This window comes from Capsicum annuum, chromosome 6 (assembly GCF_002878395.1).
Source record: "Capsicum annuum cultivar UCD-10X-F1 chromosome 6, UCD10Xv1.1, whole genome shotgun sequence".
Taxonomy (NCBI): Eukaryota; Viridiplantae; Streptophyta; class Magnoliopsida; order Solanales; family Solanaceae; genus Capsicum; species Capsicum annuum.
This window is the reverse complement of record NC_061116.1, coordinates 172,565-191,654: the sequence shown is the minus strand read 5'-3', so window position 1 is coordinate 191,654 and position 19,090 is coordinate 172,565. Positions and strand designations below refer to the sequence as shown.

The 19,090-nt window shown below is 41.3% G+C and overlaps 1 protein-coding gene and 2 pseudogenes across 1 annotated transcript; 2 read left to right on the top strand and 1 right to left on the bottom strand.

Moving 5' to 3' along the window:
- Positions 1-9,018: 9,018 nt before the first annotated feature.
- LOC124899198 lies at positions 9,019-11,091 on the bottom strand (annotated as a pseudogene).
- A 168-nt stretch (positions 11,092-11,259) lies between these two features.
- Positions 11,260-12,274, top strand: LOC124899195 (annotated as a pseudogene).
- A 4,081-nt stretch (positions 12,275-16,355) lies between these two features.
- LOC107855101 (cytochrome c oxidase subunit 2) lies at positions 16,356-18,047 on the top strand. The gene is given in 4 exon segments (XM_016700081.2): positions 16,356-16,470; positions 16,473-16,565; positions 16,568-16,750; positions 17,662-18,047. Coding segments are annotated over 4 exon segments (762 nt in total). The 5' UTR covers positions 16,356-16,370.
- Positions 18,048-19,090: the final 1,043 nt, after the last annotated feature.

Sequence of the window (19,090 nt, the reverse complement as noted above, 5' to 3'; positions counted from 1 at the left end):
TATGGACCAAAATTGATAGGGGCATCTCAGGGAGGTTGGGGATCATCCCAGTATGGTCCGTTTAAATTTTCTAGGCCATTTGGATGGGAAAATGGGAAAAACGACGCGAACGGGGTATATTCGAGCAAAATCGGTGTGCAATAGCCCATGATTTTGGGGGTAGGCTAGGCGTACGGGCGGTTGTGGGCCAAAAATTAATCGGGGTGGGGCAGGGAGGTTGGGGTTCATCCTAGTGTGGTCCATTCAAATTTTCATGGCCATTTAGGTGGTCAAACGAGCAAAATGGTGTGAACGGGGCATTTTCGAGACAAATTGCTGTGCTATAGCCCACGGTTTTAAGTGTGGGCCTGGGGTCTGAGCGTTTTGTGGGCTGAAAATCGATCGAGGCATGCCAAAGAGGTTGGGGATCGTTCCAATATGGTTTGTTTAAATTTTTATGGCTATTTGGGTGGACAAGAGGGTGAAATGGCATGAACGGGGTATTTTCGGGCCAAATCGATGTGCTACATTCCACGGTTTCATGGGTGGGCCTGGGATCCAAACGTACTGTGGGCCAAAAATTGACCGGGACATGTCAGGGAGGTTGGGCATCATCCTGGTGTGGTCTTTTTAAATTTTTATAGCCATTTGGGTGGACAAACGGGTTAAAAGGCACAAATAGGGTATTTTTGGGCAAAATCGGTGTTCTATAACCGACGATTTCGGGGGTGGGCAAGGGGTTTGGGCGTGCTGTGGGCTAAATATTGATCGGAGTATGCGAAGGAGGTTGGGGATCATCCCAGTATGGTCCGTTTAAATTTTTGTGGCCATTTGGGTGGACAAATGAGCGAAACAACGTGAACGGAGCATTTTTGAGCCAAATTAGTGTGCTATAGCCTATGGTTTTGGGGGAGGGCCTTTGGTCCGATCATGCTGTGGGACAAAAATTGATCGGGGCATGCCAGGGAGTTGGGGATCATTCCAGTGTGATCTGTCTAATTTTTCATGGCTATTAGGGTGGATACACAGAGTAAAAGGCGCTAACGGGGCATTTTTAGGCTAAATTGTGTGCTATAGCCCAGGGTTTTGGGGGTGGTCCTAGGGTCCAGGCGTGTTGTTGTCCAAATATCAACTGGGGCAAGCTTGGTAGGTTAGGTATTATCCTTGTGTGGTTCGTTTAAATTTTTGTGACCATTTGGAATGAGAAATGGCAGAAACAGCTCGAACGGGGCATTTTCGAGCTAAATCGGGGTGCTATAGCCCATGGTTTCAGGGGTGGACCCGGGGTACGGGCATGCTATGGGTCAAAATATGATCGAGGCTTTCCAGGGAGGTTGGGGATCATCCCAGTGTGATCCGTTTAAATTTCTATGGCTATTTGGATGGACAAACGGGTGAAACAATGCGAACCGGGCATTTTTTGGGCCAAGTCGGTGTGCTATAGCTCACGGTTTTGGGGGTGTGCCGATGGATAAAAATTGCCCGGGGTGTACCAGGGAGGTTGGGATCATAGCAGTGTGGTCTGTTTAAATTTTCATGGCTATTTGGATGGACAAACGGGGGAAACTGTGCGAACGGGGCATTTTCAGGATAAATCAATGCACTATAAGCCCACAGTTTCAGGGGTGGGCCCGGGTTTCGGGAGTGCTATGGGCCAAAAATTGATCAGGATATGCCATAGAGGTTGGGTATCATCCCAGTGTGGTCCGTTTAAATTTTCATGGCTATTTGGGTGGATAAATAGGTGAAACGGCACGAATGGGGCATTTTCGAGCTAAATCGGTGTGCTATAGCCCACAATTTTGGGGATGGACCCAGGGTTCGAGCATTCTGTGGGCTAAAAATCATCCGGGGTATGCCAGGGAGGTTTAGGATCATCCCCGTATGGTTCGTTGAAATTTTTATGGCCATTTGGATGGACAAACGGGCAAAAAGCGTGATTAGGGCATTTTCGTCTCAAATGGGTGTGCTGTGGGCCAAATATCAATCGGCGCATGCCAGGGAGATTGGGGATCATCCCAGTGTGGTCCGTTTAAATTTTCGTGGCCATTTGGTTGGACAAACATGCAAAATAGCGCGAATATAGCATTTTTGGGCCAAATTGATGTGCTATAGCCCACGGTTTTGGGGGTGAGCCCAGGGTCCGAGCGTGCTATGGGCTGAAAATTGATCGAGGTATGCCAGGGAGGTTGGGGATCATCCCAGTGTGGTCCGTTTAAATTTTTTGGCCATTTGGGTGGACAAATGGTCTAAACGGCGCGAATGGGACATTTTTGGGCCAAATCAGTGTACTATAGCCCACGATTTCAGGGGTGGGCCCGTGTTCCGGGCGTGCTATAGGCCAAAAATTGACTAGGGCATGCCAGGGAGGGTGGGGATCATCTCAGTGTGGTCCGTTTAAATTTTTATGGCCATTTGGGTGGACAAATGGCTGAAATAGCGCGAATGGGGCATTTTTAGGCCAAATCGGTGTGCTATAGCCCACAGTTTTAGAGGTGGGCTCGGGTTCCGGGCATGCTATCATCCAAAAATTAACTTTGGCATGCTAGGGAAGTTGGGATTTGTTCCAATTTGGTCCGTTTAAATTTTTGTGGCTATTTGTGTCGACAAACGGGCGAAACGGCGCGAACTGGGCATTTTAGGTACAAATAGAAAGATTTGAGTCTTAGATTTTTATTTAGTTTTCTAGATTTTGTATTTCAAATCTTGTATATCTAGGTAAGTATATACTTAGTCAAAATATATGCAATATAATTTTTGTTGTATTTGGCTCAATCCTTTTAGTAAAATGGGCTGAGTTTAATTGCAATTCAATTAAGACAACGAAGGATAATTATTTGAGTTCTTTCTCCTTGTCCTTCGTTATTTCCTGCTAATTTATCTGCTAATGTCTACTATTTTTACTTATCCAAAACGTCCACTGCTTTAAAATGAAATACGATCTCTTTCCATACCTCACAAAAAGCAGCTAGTTCCGGGCTCCATTTGGAAGCCTCGCGAATAATCTCATTACCTTCCCGAGCAAGATCGCGTCCTTCATTTCAAGCTTTTACACATTCTTCTAGAGCTACTCGATTAGCTATGGAACCTGGCACATCACACCAAGGATGTCCTAAAGTTCCTCCACCGAACTGTAATACGGAATCATCCCCAAAGATCTTGGTCAGAGCAGGCATATGCCAAACATGAATACCTCCTGAAGCCACAGGTATAACACCTGGTAAAAAGACCCAATCTTGAGTGAAATAAATACCGCGACTTTGATCTTGTTGAACAAAATCATCACGCAATAAGTCAACAAAGCCCAAAGTTATTTCTCTTTCACCTTCAAGTTGCTCCCAACTATCGATTGATTCAGGCTCTAAATCTTTTTTTTGATTCTATGTATTATTCTCATTATGCACATAAGGGAGGAGCCGTATAAAGTGAAATTCTCACGTATGGTTCTGGAACGGAGATTCTTTCAGTTGAATGACGACAATAACGGATATCGGCTCAATCCAAAGGAAATTACACGGAAGCTTTGTAGAATTATTATGAAGCTATGCGACTTGAAATTGATCCCTATGATCGAAGTTATATACTCTATAATAAATGCTTTTTTTCCCTAATTTGTTTTGTTTGAGAAGCTGTGATCGGAACTTCTTTCGCTTTGAACGACTCCGGTCCTATTGAATCTCTTACCACGGCTAGTCTCTTTGTAGTAGTAATAGCGGGAGGGGGGAACTCTTTTGAAAGAAGAAAGGATTAGGTCTCAATAAAAGAGCCTATGAAAAAAAAAGAACATGGAATTGAAAGTTCTTTGCCTTAGACTTCGAGTTGACAGAACTCTTGGCCTTACGAGACGCGGGCAACTTTACTATTCAAAGGGATAGAAGTAAGAAAATGTTGGAAGAGATAGACCTCTTTTGCTTAGTTGGATTACGGGCCTTTGTGAAGGTGACCTTCTTTCGGGCGAGAGGGTCACCGTGGGTGCCGTAGTCAAGAGAGAATCCTGTATGTTCTATTACCAGTCTAGTGCACTAGTGCAATTATAGAAAGATTCCTTTTCAGAGGCCACTAAAAGCCCTTTTATGGCACGTTTACCCCCTTCCAGGGGTTCTGTTAACACGAGGGGTTTTGAACGTTGCATTTTAGCTTTCAGAGACCGCTCTCTCATTGGGATTGGGAAGGGTCGAGTCTTTTTCTGAGTCGTGAATCTCCTCGGTACTTGAAATTAATTCTTTAAAGCTGGGAACTCCATTTAATTACCCGGGCATAAGCTCTCCCTTTGCTTAGCTCCTTTTTGTAAAGCACAAAAGCTAAGGCGCTACATAGAGCTCTTTTATTATAGGGCGAGGAGTCTGCTTCCTAAATCCCATTTTAGAGGGCAGGTATCACGCTTTATACAATTGTCAGCTAAGTAAATAGATGGGGAAAATAAAGAAAAAAAGCGCTTTGAAAGTCGTAAACCACACGAAATCAGGCTTTACCTTAGCTACTAAGAGGCTTCCTCTGGCAACGACTTTCATTTTCCTAAAGATTGAATTCTTACCGGCATACGCTAGGAGCATCACTCTGAATCTAGGAGCTTTCTTTCTTCCCCTTGTTAGCAATCCTCTTTGTTTTCTTACACGACAGCTTTCGAAGTAAGCTAGTCAAGCAATAACAGCGGGATCAGGAAGTGTGAACTCAGACAGTACGGGAAGAGCCACCCTTTTCCTCTCAAGCGAGAGCAGCTGAAAGGAAGTGACAGAAGCCAACTAGAAGCTTAAGTGAATCTCTTTGGTGAGGTGAAGAATCCGTCTATTCAACGGGGCTATTAGAGAAGTAAAGGGTAGAAAAATCTTCCTTTAGTAAGTAAGGTCCATGGATTCGTGTGAGTGGCTTTGTCTTTCGTGAGCGTAGGCAGTAAAAGAGCACGTATGTACAGGTGCCGGGGTGAAAGCTCAATCCAATACATGAAAGCGGAATCACAACTGTCAAAGTAAGTAGGTCAATGCCAATAAAAAAGATAGGGTTTAGCTTAGTATAGTCCTAAGGAAAGCAAATGAAATAGAATAAGATGTCATCTCATGCCCTTTTTAAATGGGGCACGAAAGCTAAAAGAAATAGTAAGGTGCGAAGGGAACTCCTTAAAACACTTTTTAGTTGAAGATGGAGGTGAGGGAAGACAGAAGGAGTAGCATAATTAGTAACCTCTTGTAACATTATTCTTGTATTAGTTAGAAATAAGACTAGAAAAAGAGAATTCCTTTTGGTTAAGATAAAGATTAATGGATAGAAAGATTCATGGGTCGAAGCAAAAGGAGCTCAGCTTAGGGGCCTGTATGCCTTGTTTCCAAGATCCGGTGGATAGCTTTCATATTCCCCCAGGGCTTTCATTCAGATGGAGGGGTAGTCTGAATTCATTAACCAAATATGAAAGTAAGAGAGGCAATTCTTAAAATTCTTTGATCCCGAAAGCCCAACACTCGGCCTAGTAATTCTTGTCCGAACCTTCCATCCGTAAGCCAATAAATTGAAAAGACAAGTCGGACATCATTCGACACCTTCCACCGATAAAACATGCTATCGAAGGAAAGAGTCACCCAAAAAGGCATTTCCAACCATAACTTCACCTGTTGCAGAACCGTAACCCATCCTTGGCCTCTCTATGAATGTGCATGCCTAGATCTTCGTCATTCTCTTCCACCAAAAGGAAGAATGGAATAATCAATCGCATCTACAATCGAAACCCAAGCTGGCGAATAAGCAAGTGATTGGTCTTTTTTAGTTTTTATTAGCTTGATCGGCAACTGGGACACAAACGAAGGAGCTTTTAGAATGACTTCAATTGGCACACACAGTATTACCCCAACTCTTCCTTAGCCTCTTAGACTGACTTGCCAGACCTTAAGCTCTTCGTTTCATGCCTTACTTCTGCTCTAACGAGAACTCTAAGATGAGGGAGTTAGAAGTCGGATTTGAAGCTGGACTTTCCCTATATGACATTTCTTTAAAGTCCGCTTCGAAGCTTCCAGGTTTACTTGTTTTATATTATGGTTATAGAGAATAACTCAGTCCCTTGCTTCCATTAGTCAGGTGCAGGGATATCATCTCTTTATCTAGAATTATTCCTTTTGCATATATATCTCGTCGATAAAAAAGAAATGATTTGACTTTCCCGTAGCTTTCTTCAAAACTCTTTCATTTCTCTTTTCTTCTCACCTCATAGTTTTGAAATGAATGACTTTTTTCTTCTTGCTTCACCTTCGCACAGAAGAACGAAAGGAAAAATCAATGCTCTAACCCCGGGATATCTCACGTGTCCAATAACGAGAATGTCAGCTATGGCCTTAGGTTATCTTTCTGTTCAAGCAAACTATGGGGCTTTTAGTTTTATTTCATCTCATCTGTATGCAAAGAAAACTAGCATAAAAAAGGACTCCGTTATGTTAAAGGTATCGAGGTTGACTGGTTGTCTATCTAGGTGAGTATCGAACATGGTGTCTTTCTACCGCTTGTGAAAGCATTCCTTCCAATTAAAATATTTCAAGGCCCAATCGTCGGCCAGCTTCACAACAAGGAGGTTTTGTTACCGCCATTTTCTAGATGGTTTCATTACAATGAATGAAGGAATCCATCCATTCATTGCATTTCTCTATCTCAAGAGTCGGGTTTATCGAGTTCGATATGGTGAAAGTGGATTTTGGTCTCTTTTCGATTGCTTTACAAAGGGGAACAAAAAGAAAAGACCTATACACCAAAAGTAAAAAGGGGAAATCCCTTGATCAGGTCTTGAATGAGACTGAAGGTAAGGAGACCCCCCTAATGAAAAAAGGGCTAAAAAGAAGTAATTTCTTATATAAAGATATGGGTTTCCGGGTATAGATCGAAATGGAATCCCCGAAAACTAAGGCTGGAGTATTAGACTTGTTCTGCTTCGATAGAGGCACTGTAACCGTAAGTGGAATAATAATTATTCGGTCGATTGCTCTTATACTTCCTTTACTGACACAGAAGAGAGAGAGCACTCCCCAAGCCAAGGTGCCAAAAAAAAGATGCGAAAGCTAGTCTATCAGAAGGAGAAAGCGAGGGAGTGAGATTTTAGGTTTCATTAGGGTAGACTGAAGACCAAGCCAATCTCGAAACTTAAAGAAAAACTTATTGGAACTACAAACGTGAATAGATACTTTCTCATTAGACTATTTTAACCAATTATTTATGTCGACCCTACACTAAGATTCTTCTTCTCTTATGAAATTTCGAGTTAGATGAACCCTGCTCTGCTGCATGACGGAGTGATCTTTTCGTCTTATGAAATCCGGTAGGGAGTTCGGATCTATGTTCAAAGGAGGGGGTCTATTAGCAGAGCATCAATAATCGGGTTCTTGCCTTGCATTGGTTTTCATTTTGCACTATCCGGTCACTGGTTTGAAGTTAGTGCTCCGTGAGTGTATAGCGAACCTAATGTTCTTATTTACTTGTTGGACAGGTTTGAGTGTGGATGGCAAGTGAGTGCCGGCTTTTCAAAGAGATATTTGGATCCATCTTTGTCAACAGGAGAAGGGAATAGGCCTTGAGGGTAATGTCAGAGCCTCTGCCTAGCCCACACCAAGGCTACTAATAATGGGATAAGACCTTACTACTATATAGGATATGTTACCTTCTCTCCAGTGAGTGCAGTGAAGGACTCTCACCTCACCCGCCCGTTTGACTTATGGCATCATCAACTTGCTTTTCAATCAAAGAGATTTCATAACCATAAATAAAGATCTCTCTTTCGGGACATACTTGAGAGGCATTTTTGATTCCTCTTTAATGATCTGGAATTTCTGCGAGGAGCTCTGTTCGAGAGGAAGCACTGGCTCTTATCGAAATTGACCTTTTGGCCATTACAACATTACAATCAGCTTCTTCCTTCTTTCCAAAAAGATTTTCTGCTTCTTAAGATTCCGTTTATGGCTATTATATAATATTAGAACATCGTTATCAAAGAGAAAGTAGGAGAGTGCTGGGCATGATCTTGAAGCATGGTAAGTTGTTATCATTTTCAATGATACCATTAGCACTTCTTCAGCAAAAATCAACAGGCTAGGTTTTGGACCCTTGTCGCAGCCCTCGAGAAGCTGGAAAGTACCCATGTGGCACACCATCCACAAGCACTCCAAAGTCTTTATTACATAAAAATCCATGTATCAAATTCCGCCATTTCTCACAAAAGACCATTCGATCCAAAAAGATGCTTTTGCCATATCCTGACTTTCTTTTGACCCTCCTCCCTCCTATGCTGTCTTTAGGTTCAAATCCCCTATCACTTAAATCTACCTCACGAGCCAAGGAGATCTTCTCTACTTAGACCTTTAACAAAAGCGCCCCTTTTTTCCTTAACTATTTTTATAGGGAGAATCAAACAAATTCTTCAAGCTAGAGAGAATTTTTGAGATTTACAAAGCTCTCCTTCAAATATCCCATAAATAAAGGTAGGTCAGAATTGGTGAAAGAAGGACTTTAGACTTTCGGAATAAGGGCAATGAAATTTTTTGGTTTTTTGATTTTGTATCTTTTCTATTTCATTTTTAAATTTAAATTTTTGCATCAGAATTGGCTTCTGTTTGATTGTATTCACCCGACAGAATCTAAATAGGATTAGAAAGAGAACTTCTTTTTATTATTCGAAGTACTAACTAGTCGTACTAACTAGTTATGAAATCGGATTGATATCTTCCACCCGTGTTCTAGCTCGTTGGAGAGCTAGATTTGCCTTAATTTTTTGTCTCCTTCCTTCAGCCTTTTTTACATTAGCTTCTGCTATTTCAAGAGTTTGCTGAGCTTCTTGTGGATCAATGTCACTACCCTTCTCCGCATCATTTACTAAAACAGTGATCTCATTATTGACTATTCTAGCAAAACCACCCATTAGAGCCATCGATAACCATTGGTTGTTAAGGCGTATTTGCAAAATCCCTATATCTACAGTTGTGGCAATAGGGGCGTGATTTGGTAATATGCCAATTTGAACACTATTAGTAGATAACATGATTTATTCCACTTCTGAATCCCAAATAATTCGATTAGGAATCAGTACACTAAGATTTAAGGTCATTTCTTCAAATTGCTCTCCATTTCTAAGTTCATAGCCTTCGCGATAGCTTCATCGATATTACCTACCAAATAAAAGGCCTCTTCAGGGAGACCATCTAATTCTCCAGAAAGGATCAATTGAAATCCTCGAATTGTTTTTGCTAGACCAACATATTTCCCTAGAGAACCAGTAATACTTCTGCTACGAAAAAGGGTTGTGATAAGAAACGCTCAATTTCTCATGCTCTTGCTACGAGTAAATGATCCTCTTTGGATAATTCGTCCAATCCAAGGATAGCTATAATGTCCTAAAGTTTTTTGGGCAGTTTCGTAATGTTCCTCATCAACGATCCAAGGTTGAAGCATGGTTGACGTTGAATCTAAAGGATCTACTGCTGGATAAATACCTTTGGTAGCCAATCCTCTTGATAGTACGGTAGTAGCATCTAAATGTACAAATGTCGTAGCAGGAGCAGGGTCGGTCAAATCGTTTGCGGGTACATAAACTTCTTGAATAGAGGTTATGGACCCTTCTTTGGTAGAAGTAATTCTTTCTTGTAAAGAACCCATTTCAGTACTTTGGGTCGGTTGATAACCCACAGCGGAAGGCATTCTACCCAATAAGGACGATACTTCGGATCCTGCTTGGACGAAATGGAAAATATTGTTAATAAATAGAAGTACGTCTTGCTCATTGACATCTCGAAGATATTCTGCCATAGTTAGGGCAGTCAAACCAACTCTCATACGAGCTCCTGGTGGTTCATTCATCTGACCGTAAACTAGGGCCACTTTTGATTCTACAATATTTTCTTCATTAATCACTCCAGATTCTTTCATTTCCATGTAAAGATCATTTCCTTCCCGAGTACGTTCACCCACTCCACCAAATACGGATACACCCCCGTGAGCTTTAGCAGTATTGTTAATCAATTCCATAATGAGTACTATTTTACCCACTCCAGCTCCCCCGAATAGTCCGATTTTTCCTCCATAGCGATAAGGGGCTAAAAGATCTACTACTTTAATTCCTGTTTCAAAAATAGATAATTTTGTATCCAGTTGTATAAAGGCGGGCGCAGATCTATGTATAGGAGACGTTGTACTGGTATCTACAGGCCCTAAATTATCAATAGGCCCTCCGAGCACGTTAAAAATTCATCCCAGAGTCGTTCCCCTGACCGGAACACTTATAGGAGCTCCTGTGTCAATTACTTCCATTCCTCTCGTTAAACCGTCTGTAGCACTCATAGCTACAACTCTAACTCGATTATTTCCTAATAATTGTTGTACCTCACAAGCCACATTAATTGTTTTACCAACACTATCTCGACCTTGAATTACGAGAGCGTTATAAATATTTGGCATCTTGCCCAGGGGAAAGGCTACATCTATTACCGGACCGATGATTTGGACGACACGCCCCAGGTTTTTTTTTTCAAGCGTGGAAACCCCAGAACCATAAGTATTAGGATTGATTCTCATAATAATAAAATAAATAAATATGTCAAAATGTTTTTTCAAAAATTATCGAATTCAAAGTAAATGTCCGCTAGCACGTCGATCGGTTAATTCAATAAAATGGGAATTAGCACTCGATTTCGTTGGCACCGTGCAATTGAACCAATTCAATTGTTTACTTATTCAATGAGATTGAGTTAATTTGCAAGCTCACCCAACCTATTTTAATTTAAAAATCTCAAATGGATGAATCAGAATCTTGAGAAAGTCTTTCATTTGTCTATCATTATAGACAATCCCATCCATATTATCTATTCTATGGAATTCGAACCTGAACTTTATTTTATATTTCTATTACAATTCACTATTTGGATCTAATGGGCTCCTCTTCTTATTTTTCTTATTTATTTTTTAGTTAAATTTCAGCATATTTATTTATGCCTAGCCTATTCTTTTCTTTGCATTTTTCTTTCTTTTTTATATCTTTCATAGCGGAATTCCATATATTTTCACATTTAGGATTTACATGTACAACATATACCACTGTCAAGGGGGAAGTTCTTATTATTTAGGTTAGTTAGGTATTTCCATTTAAAAAAAAAGGTAAAAAATCAAAATTAGGTTGCGCTATATATATGAAAGAGTATACAATAATGATGTATTTGGCAAATCAAATACCATGGTCTAATAATCAACCATTCTGATTAATTAATAATATTAGTATTAGTTGGAAATTTTCTGAAAGATTCCTGTGAAAAGTTTCATTAACGCGTAATTCGTGTCGAGTAGACCTTCTTGTTGTGAGAATTCTTAATTCATGAGTTGTAGGGAGGGATTTATGTCACCACAAACAGAGACTAAAGAAAGTGTTGGATTCAAAGATGGTGTTAAAGAGTACAAATTGACTTATTATACTCTTGAGTACCAAACCAAGGATACTGATATATTGGTAGCATTCTGAGTAACTCCTCAACCTGGAGTTCCACCTGAAGAAGCAGGGGCCGCGGTAGCTGCTGAATCTTCGACTGGTACATGGACAACTGTATGGACCGATGGACTTACCATTCTTGATCGCTACAAAGGGCGATGCTACCACATCAAGCGTTTTGTTGGAGAAAAAGATCAATAAATTGCTTATGTAGCATAACCTTTAGACCTTTTTGAAGAAGGTTCCGTTACCAACATATTTACTTCCATTGTAGGTAATGTATTTGGGTTCAAAGCCCTGTGCGCTCTACGTCTGGAAGATCTGTGAGTCCCTACTACTTATATTAAAACTTTCCAAGGTCCGCCTCATGGGATCCAAGTTGAAAGAGATAAATTGAACAAGTACGGTCGTCCCTTGTTGGGATGTACTATTAAACCTAAATTGGGGTTATCTGCTAAAAACTACGGTAGAGCTATTTATGAATGTCTTCGCGGCAGACTTGATTTTACCAAAGATTATGAGAATGTGAACTCACAACCATTTATTCATTGGAGAGATCGTTTCTTATTTTGTTCCGAAGCACTTTGTAAAGCACAGACTGAAACAGGTGAAATCAAAGGGCATTACTTGAATGCTACTGCAGGTATATGCGAAGAAATGATGAAAAGAGTTGTATTGTCTAGAGAATTGGGCGTCCCAATCGTAATGCATGACTACTTAATGGGGGGATTCACCGCAAATACTAGCTTGGCTCATTATTGCCGAGATAATGGTCTACTTCTTTCACTACTTATGCCTTATAGCGTAGCGATAAAAATAAGCTTCTTCTGGGACCGGAACATGGAGACCAAAAAGTTTTGACTTACTGCCACACCTTGCTTTTCCTTTATTACTATTACGTTCTGCCCTTACATCGTAAAAGTAAGGGTTAAGATATAGAACTAGATACGTAAGAGAAAGAGAGGAGAGCAGAACTTTACTTCTCTGCTGAGGCATAAGCAATAGCAAAAAATCTCTAACGTTGTAGTTTAAGAGGTCCGCTGTCTAACATCTTTCGTATATTGTTCATGTTCGTTTCCAAGGTAGATCATTTTCTTTGCCTTGAAAGATGTTGCGTATAAAGAGAAAGATAGCCAGTCCTCTTGGGCGGCCAAGAGTGTTATGTAAAAAGGACCAAGGAGGATCCTATCCGTCAGGAGAAGGAGGAGGAGTAGGAGCTAGCCTTAGGGGTGGAATCAAAGCGAAGAAATTCATTTATGCCACGATGATCTATATGGAAGGGCAGTTTTGTTGATGCATTCCTCTTGAGAATGAAGAAGAAGGGAAATCTTCTTTTTAACAGGAAAATTTGGTCACGTAGATCTTCTATTTCGCCCGAATTCGTTGATTGCTCCGTACGAATTTACAATGGAAAAACTCCTGTTCGTTGTAAGATTACTGAAGTAAAGGTTGGTCATAAATTTGGAGAGTTTTCTTCTACACGAAAACGAAGACCTTCGAGAACAAATATTGGACCGGGAAGAAAAAGGGGGAAAAAGTAAAGTCTAAGCGCATATGGCACGAAAAGGAAATCCAATTTCAATAAGACTTGATCTGAATCGTAGTTCAGATTCAAGTTGGTATATTGAGGCCGACCACGAAATTCACCGAATGGGTCAGTCTTTTAGTTCTCCCAGATTAGAATATCAAAAGAGGACGTTGCAGATGCCCGGGGCGGACACGACTTCTTCTAAGGCTAGAAGACCAATGGAAGACACCCAGGACTATAGCATGTCATGAAAAAAGCACACTGGATGGGCGTGCTTCGAATGTGTCTCTGGGGCATAGTTGAATGTAGATATCATGAACGCGAGGTGTAGGATACCAGGTCGAGAAACCTGGGCAACCATTCCCCTATGTTCCAATCGCTAGCGCATCTATGGCCCCGGCGCCCAGCTCAGCTAGAGAGGCCTCACCTGATCTGAGAAGTGCTAATTTGGTTCGGATAGACTTCATTCAAGAATACCACCGCACCAGGAATCAATAAGAAAACAAGTGCTGACGTTTCAGATCAGTGAATAAACCGAAAGGAAAGGAAAGAAAAGACCTTTCTCCCTCAACGCCTAAAGCGCACTATGCTCTGCTTTAATAAATGAGAGTTTTTGGTGGAACTGGTGAACCACACAAGCTAGTTAGATACGTGGGACTGAGGGATCGTAGTACCTATTAGCGCGGTTACGCAGTGAAAGAGAAGGAGCCTAAATTGACCTCCTTCTTTTTTTCTTTGAAAAAAGCAGTAAGGAGTAAGGAGATTAAACTCTCAGATGAGACTAAGCAGCTACCGACCGTTCCGATGTGTCCTTGACCTATTTTGATGTTGACCAAAAACCTATCTCTAAAGTGAAGCCTAGTTTAAGCTGTCAAACAAGTGATGATTGAATGAAAGAAAAACCACTAGTAGGGATATGGATGGAGTCTCGCTCAGTAAAGAGAGTTGTAGGATTTGTAAATCAGGAGAAGAGCATCTCAAAGTATGGGGCAAAGGATGTTGCATTTTGACTGTCTCCCTTGATCCACCACAGGTTGGGTTTGAGAGCCGTGTGATGGGTGACTATCCAGCACAGTTCGGAGAGCACTTTCAGACTGCGCTGGTGAATGGAAGCCCCCCCTATCAAGCAAGAAGGAAGCGGATCTTCCCACGGCGAAGTCACCATTGACTCTATTTATTATTATGGTAAATCAGTGTATCAAGATGTTAATCTGAGATCTTATTTTGGTTCGATACGTCCACCTAAGAGACTCACCTTTGGCTTCGTCTAGGTAGGTGTATTATTATACATTTTTCCAAAATAACATTCATTAATTTCTTTCTTCCCCGTCGACCACGAAGACTGAAACGACGCAAAAAATCCAAACCAGTAAAGGAGAAAGGCCGGTGGGGGGGCATTTGGGAAAGTTGGGCCGATCGGGTGTCTTCATTCAAGCGACAGTACAGAAGAAGAACTCAACAAAGTGAGAGGCCGGGGGGCAGGGAAAAGAGTCGAGTCGATCAGGCTTGACGATCAGGAGAAGCAAAACGAAGTCAGGATTTGGCCAAAAAAAGAAAGGCTATGGATACCATGACCGATCACCATCGATAAAGAAGAATCTTTCTAAAGCACTTCATGTCAGCGGGCCTTCAAGCATCCGAAATATGCCGGGATTGAAAATGACATAGCGTTCCTGATAGAAAATGATGACTCCTTCAGAAAAACAAACTTATTCAAGTTCTTTTTCCCAAAGAAGTCCCGCTCCGACCGCCCAACGAGTCATCTACTTAAATGGACCCTCTCCGCAGTCCGCCCTTCCTTAAATTATTCGGCCATGCAATACTAATTGAATACAAAGAAGAAAATGCATTTCGACCCCGTCGTAGTTCTCAATCATTTCGTGGCACCGGGCGTGGCTGAACCATCTACAATTGGGGGAGCTAATGCACAGGGAAGAAGCTTAGATAAAAGAATACGTTCTTGCATCGCTTTTTTTGTAGAAAGCTCAACCAGCGAGAAAAAGTGTTTGGCCGAAGCCAAAAAGAGGGTGACCCACTTTATTCGCCAAGTGAATGATCTTCGCTTCGCGGGAACAACAAAAACCACCATCTCGCTCTTTCCTTTCTTCGGTGCTACCTTTTTTTTCCAAGGGATGGGGTGTATAATAACCTTTTTTTTAGGATGCCCGGGAACAACTCCTAGGTCAATTAAGGAGAAAATGTTGGAACCTCATGGGTAAGGATGAGGTAATGGAATTGATAGAGAAATTCATAGACCTAAATAAGATAAGAGAATTGATAAGGGGAATAGAGATGATGATAGAGATCATATTGAGAAACAGAAGAATTTCGTATGGGTACAACTATTATTTGAATGAAGTGAAAAAAATGCGATCTTTGTTGTAGAATAGAACAAACACTAATACCTTAATTGAATCATTTAAGATCAAATTTGTTTATCAAAGCGCTTCTCCGATTGCTCAAGACATCTCTTTTCAACCAAGGAACAAAACAAGATCATTTCGTTCCATTTTTAGTAAAATAGTGAAGGATATTCCATTAGTAATGAAAAAAGGGGTGGAGGGGATCTGTATATGTTGTTCAGGTCGATTAGAAGGTGCAGAAATAGCTAGAACTGAATGCGGAAAGTATGGAAAAACATCTCGTAATGTATTTAACCAGAAAATATATTATGCTCCTGCGGAAGTATCTACTCGTTACGGAATCTCAAGTGTCAAAGTGTGGATTTCATATAGTCAAAAAAAGGGGGGACATTCTATATCCAAAACGTACGAAATATAGTAAATATCGTAAAGGCAGATGTGGTAGGGGTTGTAAATCGGTCGGTACACAACTTGGTTTTGGAAGATATGGCACTCAAAGTTATAGAGCTGGTCGTCTTTCATATCGAGCCATTGAAGCAGCGCGTCGTGCTATAATCGGACACTTCCATCATGCTATACAATTCTGAAGAAATGGTAAGATATGGGTTAGAGTTCTCGTAGATATCCCTATTACTGGGAAACCTACAGAAGTAAGAATGGGAAGAGAAAAAGGAAATCCTACGGGTTGGATTGCTCGTGTGTCCAGGGTACAAATTTTATTTGAAATAGATGGTGTGAGTTTGTCAAATGCTCGACAAGCCACTACATTAGCGGCGCATAAACTATGTTCGTCAACCAAGTTTGTTCAGTGGTCGTAAGCTTATTAATCCGACCCAAATTGGTACACGCCAATTCCATTTCTCCGGATTGAAAGAGCCATCAATCACTATGATCTCTTTCGTCAAAAAAGAAATTGCATAAATTCTGCCTTTTTTGAACCCATGCTTTCCGTTGGTCAACAACCAACCAAAGTTCTCTATACTTCTTCACTACTCGTACAGGGAAGGTGGAAGAAATTCAGTCTCTCTTTTTTGGAGCAGAGCAGTCAAAGAATGAACCAAACCAAATGATTGTTCTAGAATGGCTATTCCTCACAATTGATCCTTGTGATGTAACGGAACTATGGCAATTAGGATCTCAAGATGCAGCAACACCTATAATGCAAGAAACAACGACTTACATCACGATGTCCTTTTCTTCGTTATTCTAATTTTGGTTTTCATATCATGGATCTTGGGTCACGCTTTATGGCATTTCCACTATAAAAAAATCCAATCTCGCAAAGGATTGTTCATGGAACTACTATCGAGATTCTTCGGACCATATTTCCTAGTATCATCCCTATGTTCATTGCTATACCATCATTTGCTCTGTTATACTCAATGGACGAGGTAGTAGTAGATCCAGCCATTACTATAAAAGCTATTGGACATCAATGGTATTGGAGTGCGCCTCTTTACGAGGGTGATTAAAGTGCAACAAAATACCTTAAAGTTGAATATGGTTCATGAAGCATCTGGCTTACCGGTAATCTCCCATTCCCGCCATCGAGAGACTTTAATAACTATAGCATGCCAGAAATGGGGAGTTGAGGTGGTTAGACCTATACCCCGAAATGCTCCCAGCATAGGAGACTATGGTTCCATTGTTGTTGTTGCTGGAGGTACACATCCCTTTTCTCGGTGTGGAACGATATACAAGAAATAGATGCTCAGCCTGCAATGTCTGATAACGGCGCTGAAGTAGTGAATCTATCAGTACCATAGCAGTGGTATACAACTTTAGACCTAATGGCCGGCCTAGTAACCTTTCGGAATGGGGGATCCCTGTTGGCAACAACTACGGTAGTAGTTGCGGAACTACTGGGCTAGGAGAGTAGCGGAAAGCCACTTGACTGGTTGGAGAGGACAACCTTTTGTTCCTGCTTCTCTTTCTTCGCTTCGAGGATGGAGGTCCTACGGTAGGTAATAGCAGGCACAAGTAAGTTGACCGAAGGGGACCAACGCTTCTACTCCTCCACCGAGGAGCCGTTCTTGCAAGAAGAAAGGGATTTTGTGAACGGTGGGAGGTCATAGAGAATTGACCTATTCATAGAGTGATCCTATGATCGATACAGGATATAGACTATCTCATTCTTTATTCTATTCTATTTCTAAAAAAAAGAAGGGTGACTCAACTTCTCAGCTAGAGTTGGTGGTGGGACCTGTTGGCATAATGCACACTGGAACATGGGAATTCGAGGTTGGGAGAACTACCTAACTAAAGAAAAATAGTGTTCTTTCTAAGTGTAGGCGTGGAGAGCTCTTTGCGGGGAAACTTGCAAGTACAATTTGGAGGGAGGCGGGCGTCGACCCTACCTTATGAGTATTTAGACTATAACAGTTCCAATGAATAGTCACTCACTTTTGACAATTATACGATTCCAGAAGATGATCTAGAATTGGGTCAATCATGTTTATTAGAAGTCGACAATAGAGTGGTTCTACCAGCAAAGAGCCATATATGTTTTATTGTAACATCTGCTGATGTACCTCATAGTTGGGTTGCACTTTCCTTAGGTGTCAAATGTGATGCTATACTTGGTCGTTTAAATCAGACCTCTATTTTGGTACAACGGGAAAGATTTTACTATGGTCAGTACAGTGAGATTTGTGGAACTAATCATGCCTTTATGCCAATCATCGTAGAAGCTGTTCCTAAGAAAGATTATGGGTCTCGGGTATCCAATCAATTAATCCCATAAAGTGCGGAAGCTTAAGCGGAAATGAAAGGGGAGGTTGAGGGAAGCCACTAAATTGAGGGCTTTACTCGCTCGCTCTAACAATCATTTAGTAGACAGCGAGTGGAGTGCATAAGCCCCTTTAGAGATAGGGGTGAGTACTACATGAGCTCGTAAGTAAAGTACAGAACGAGCCTTGTCTATGAAGCAGAGCGACCTTATCTTGCTTGCTTCTGGCGAAGCTTCTATCTCTAAATAATAGGAATTCAGGTATGGCAGGAATACTGTCGACTGTTACGAGTGATAGCGAAGCCAAGCTATATAAAGGAGATCATCCCTTATAGCAATAGCAAACGGCCTACTTATAGCCTATCAACAGGTCAGTCAATATCAGTAGGGGTCCTCTTGCCTAACGGAGTCAGCCCAACATGGACAATGATAGGCATACCAAAGATTTACACAGTCCTTGCGTGCTTGCTTTCCGCATCGGCATAGCTGAATTCGAATCTGCTGGCTCAGATGAGTGGCTATTGGCTTTGTAAACATATCTATGTTCTTGCATTTTCACTACCAATGAGTAGGCAACTTTGGATGCTTACGGAGATATGGCTTTGGTAAAGATCTGATTAGCGTATGCTTTCTCGGGTGCTACTTAGAATAGAGATAGTCAGACTCTAACTTGAGAATGTTATAGCACTGTGAAATAAGGACATTCTGATCTACCTAATTGGCTCTTATTCTGGTTTGGTGGAAAGGTGAAAAGCACAAAATCTTTCTTCCTGGTTGGTGTACTAGGGTGATATAATCCCAACCCCTTCGTTAGCTAGCTTAGCTTTCCCACTTTTCAATCTATATCAGATCATCCTTAGCTTTCCTTTAGCTGCTACTTTTTCCCAGTCCACACACAATCAGAGTAGTCAGTGTGCCTGCTCTGTCCTTCTTTGACGAAATGGATGCTGTAGGAGAGGTTGGGAAGGAGGTACTTTGCTAAAGAGGTTCTGTCTGTGCGCGAGGAAGGTCTTTTTTCTTTCTCCTTCCATTGCTTGACTAGGTTCGCTTTGCAAGAA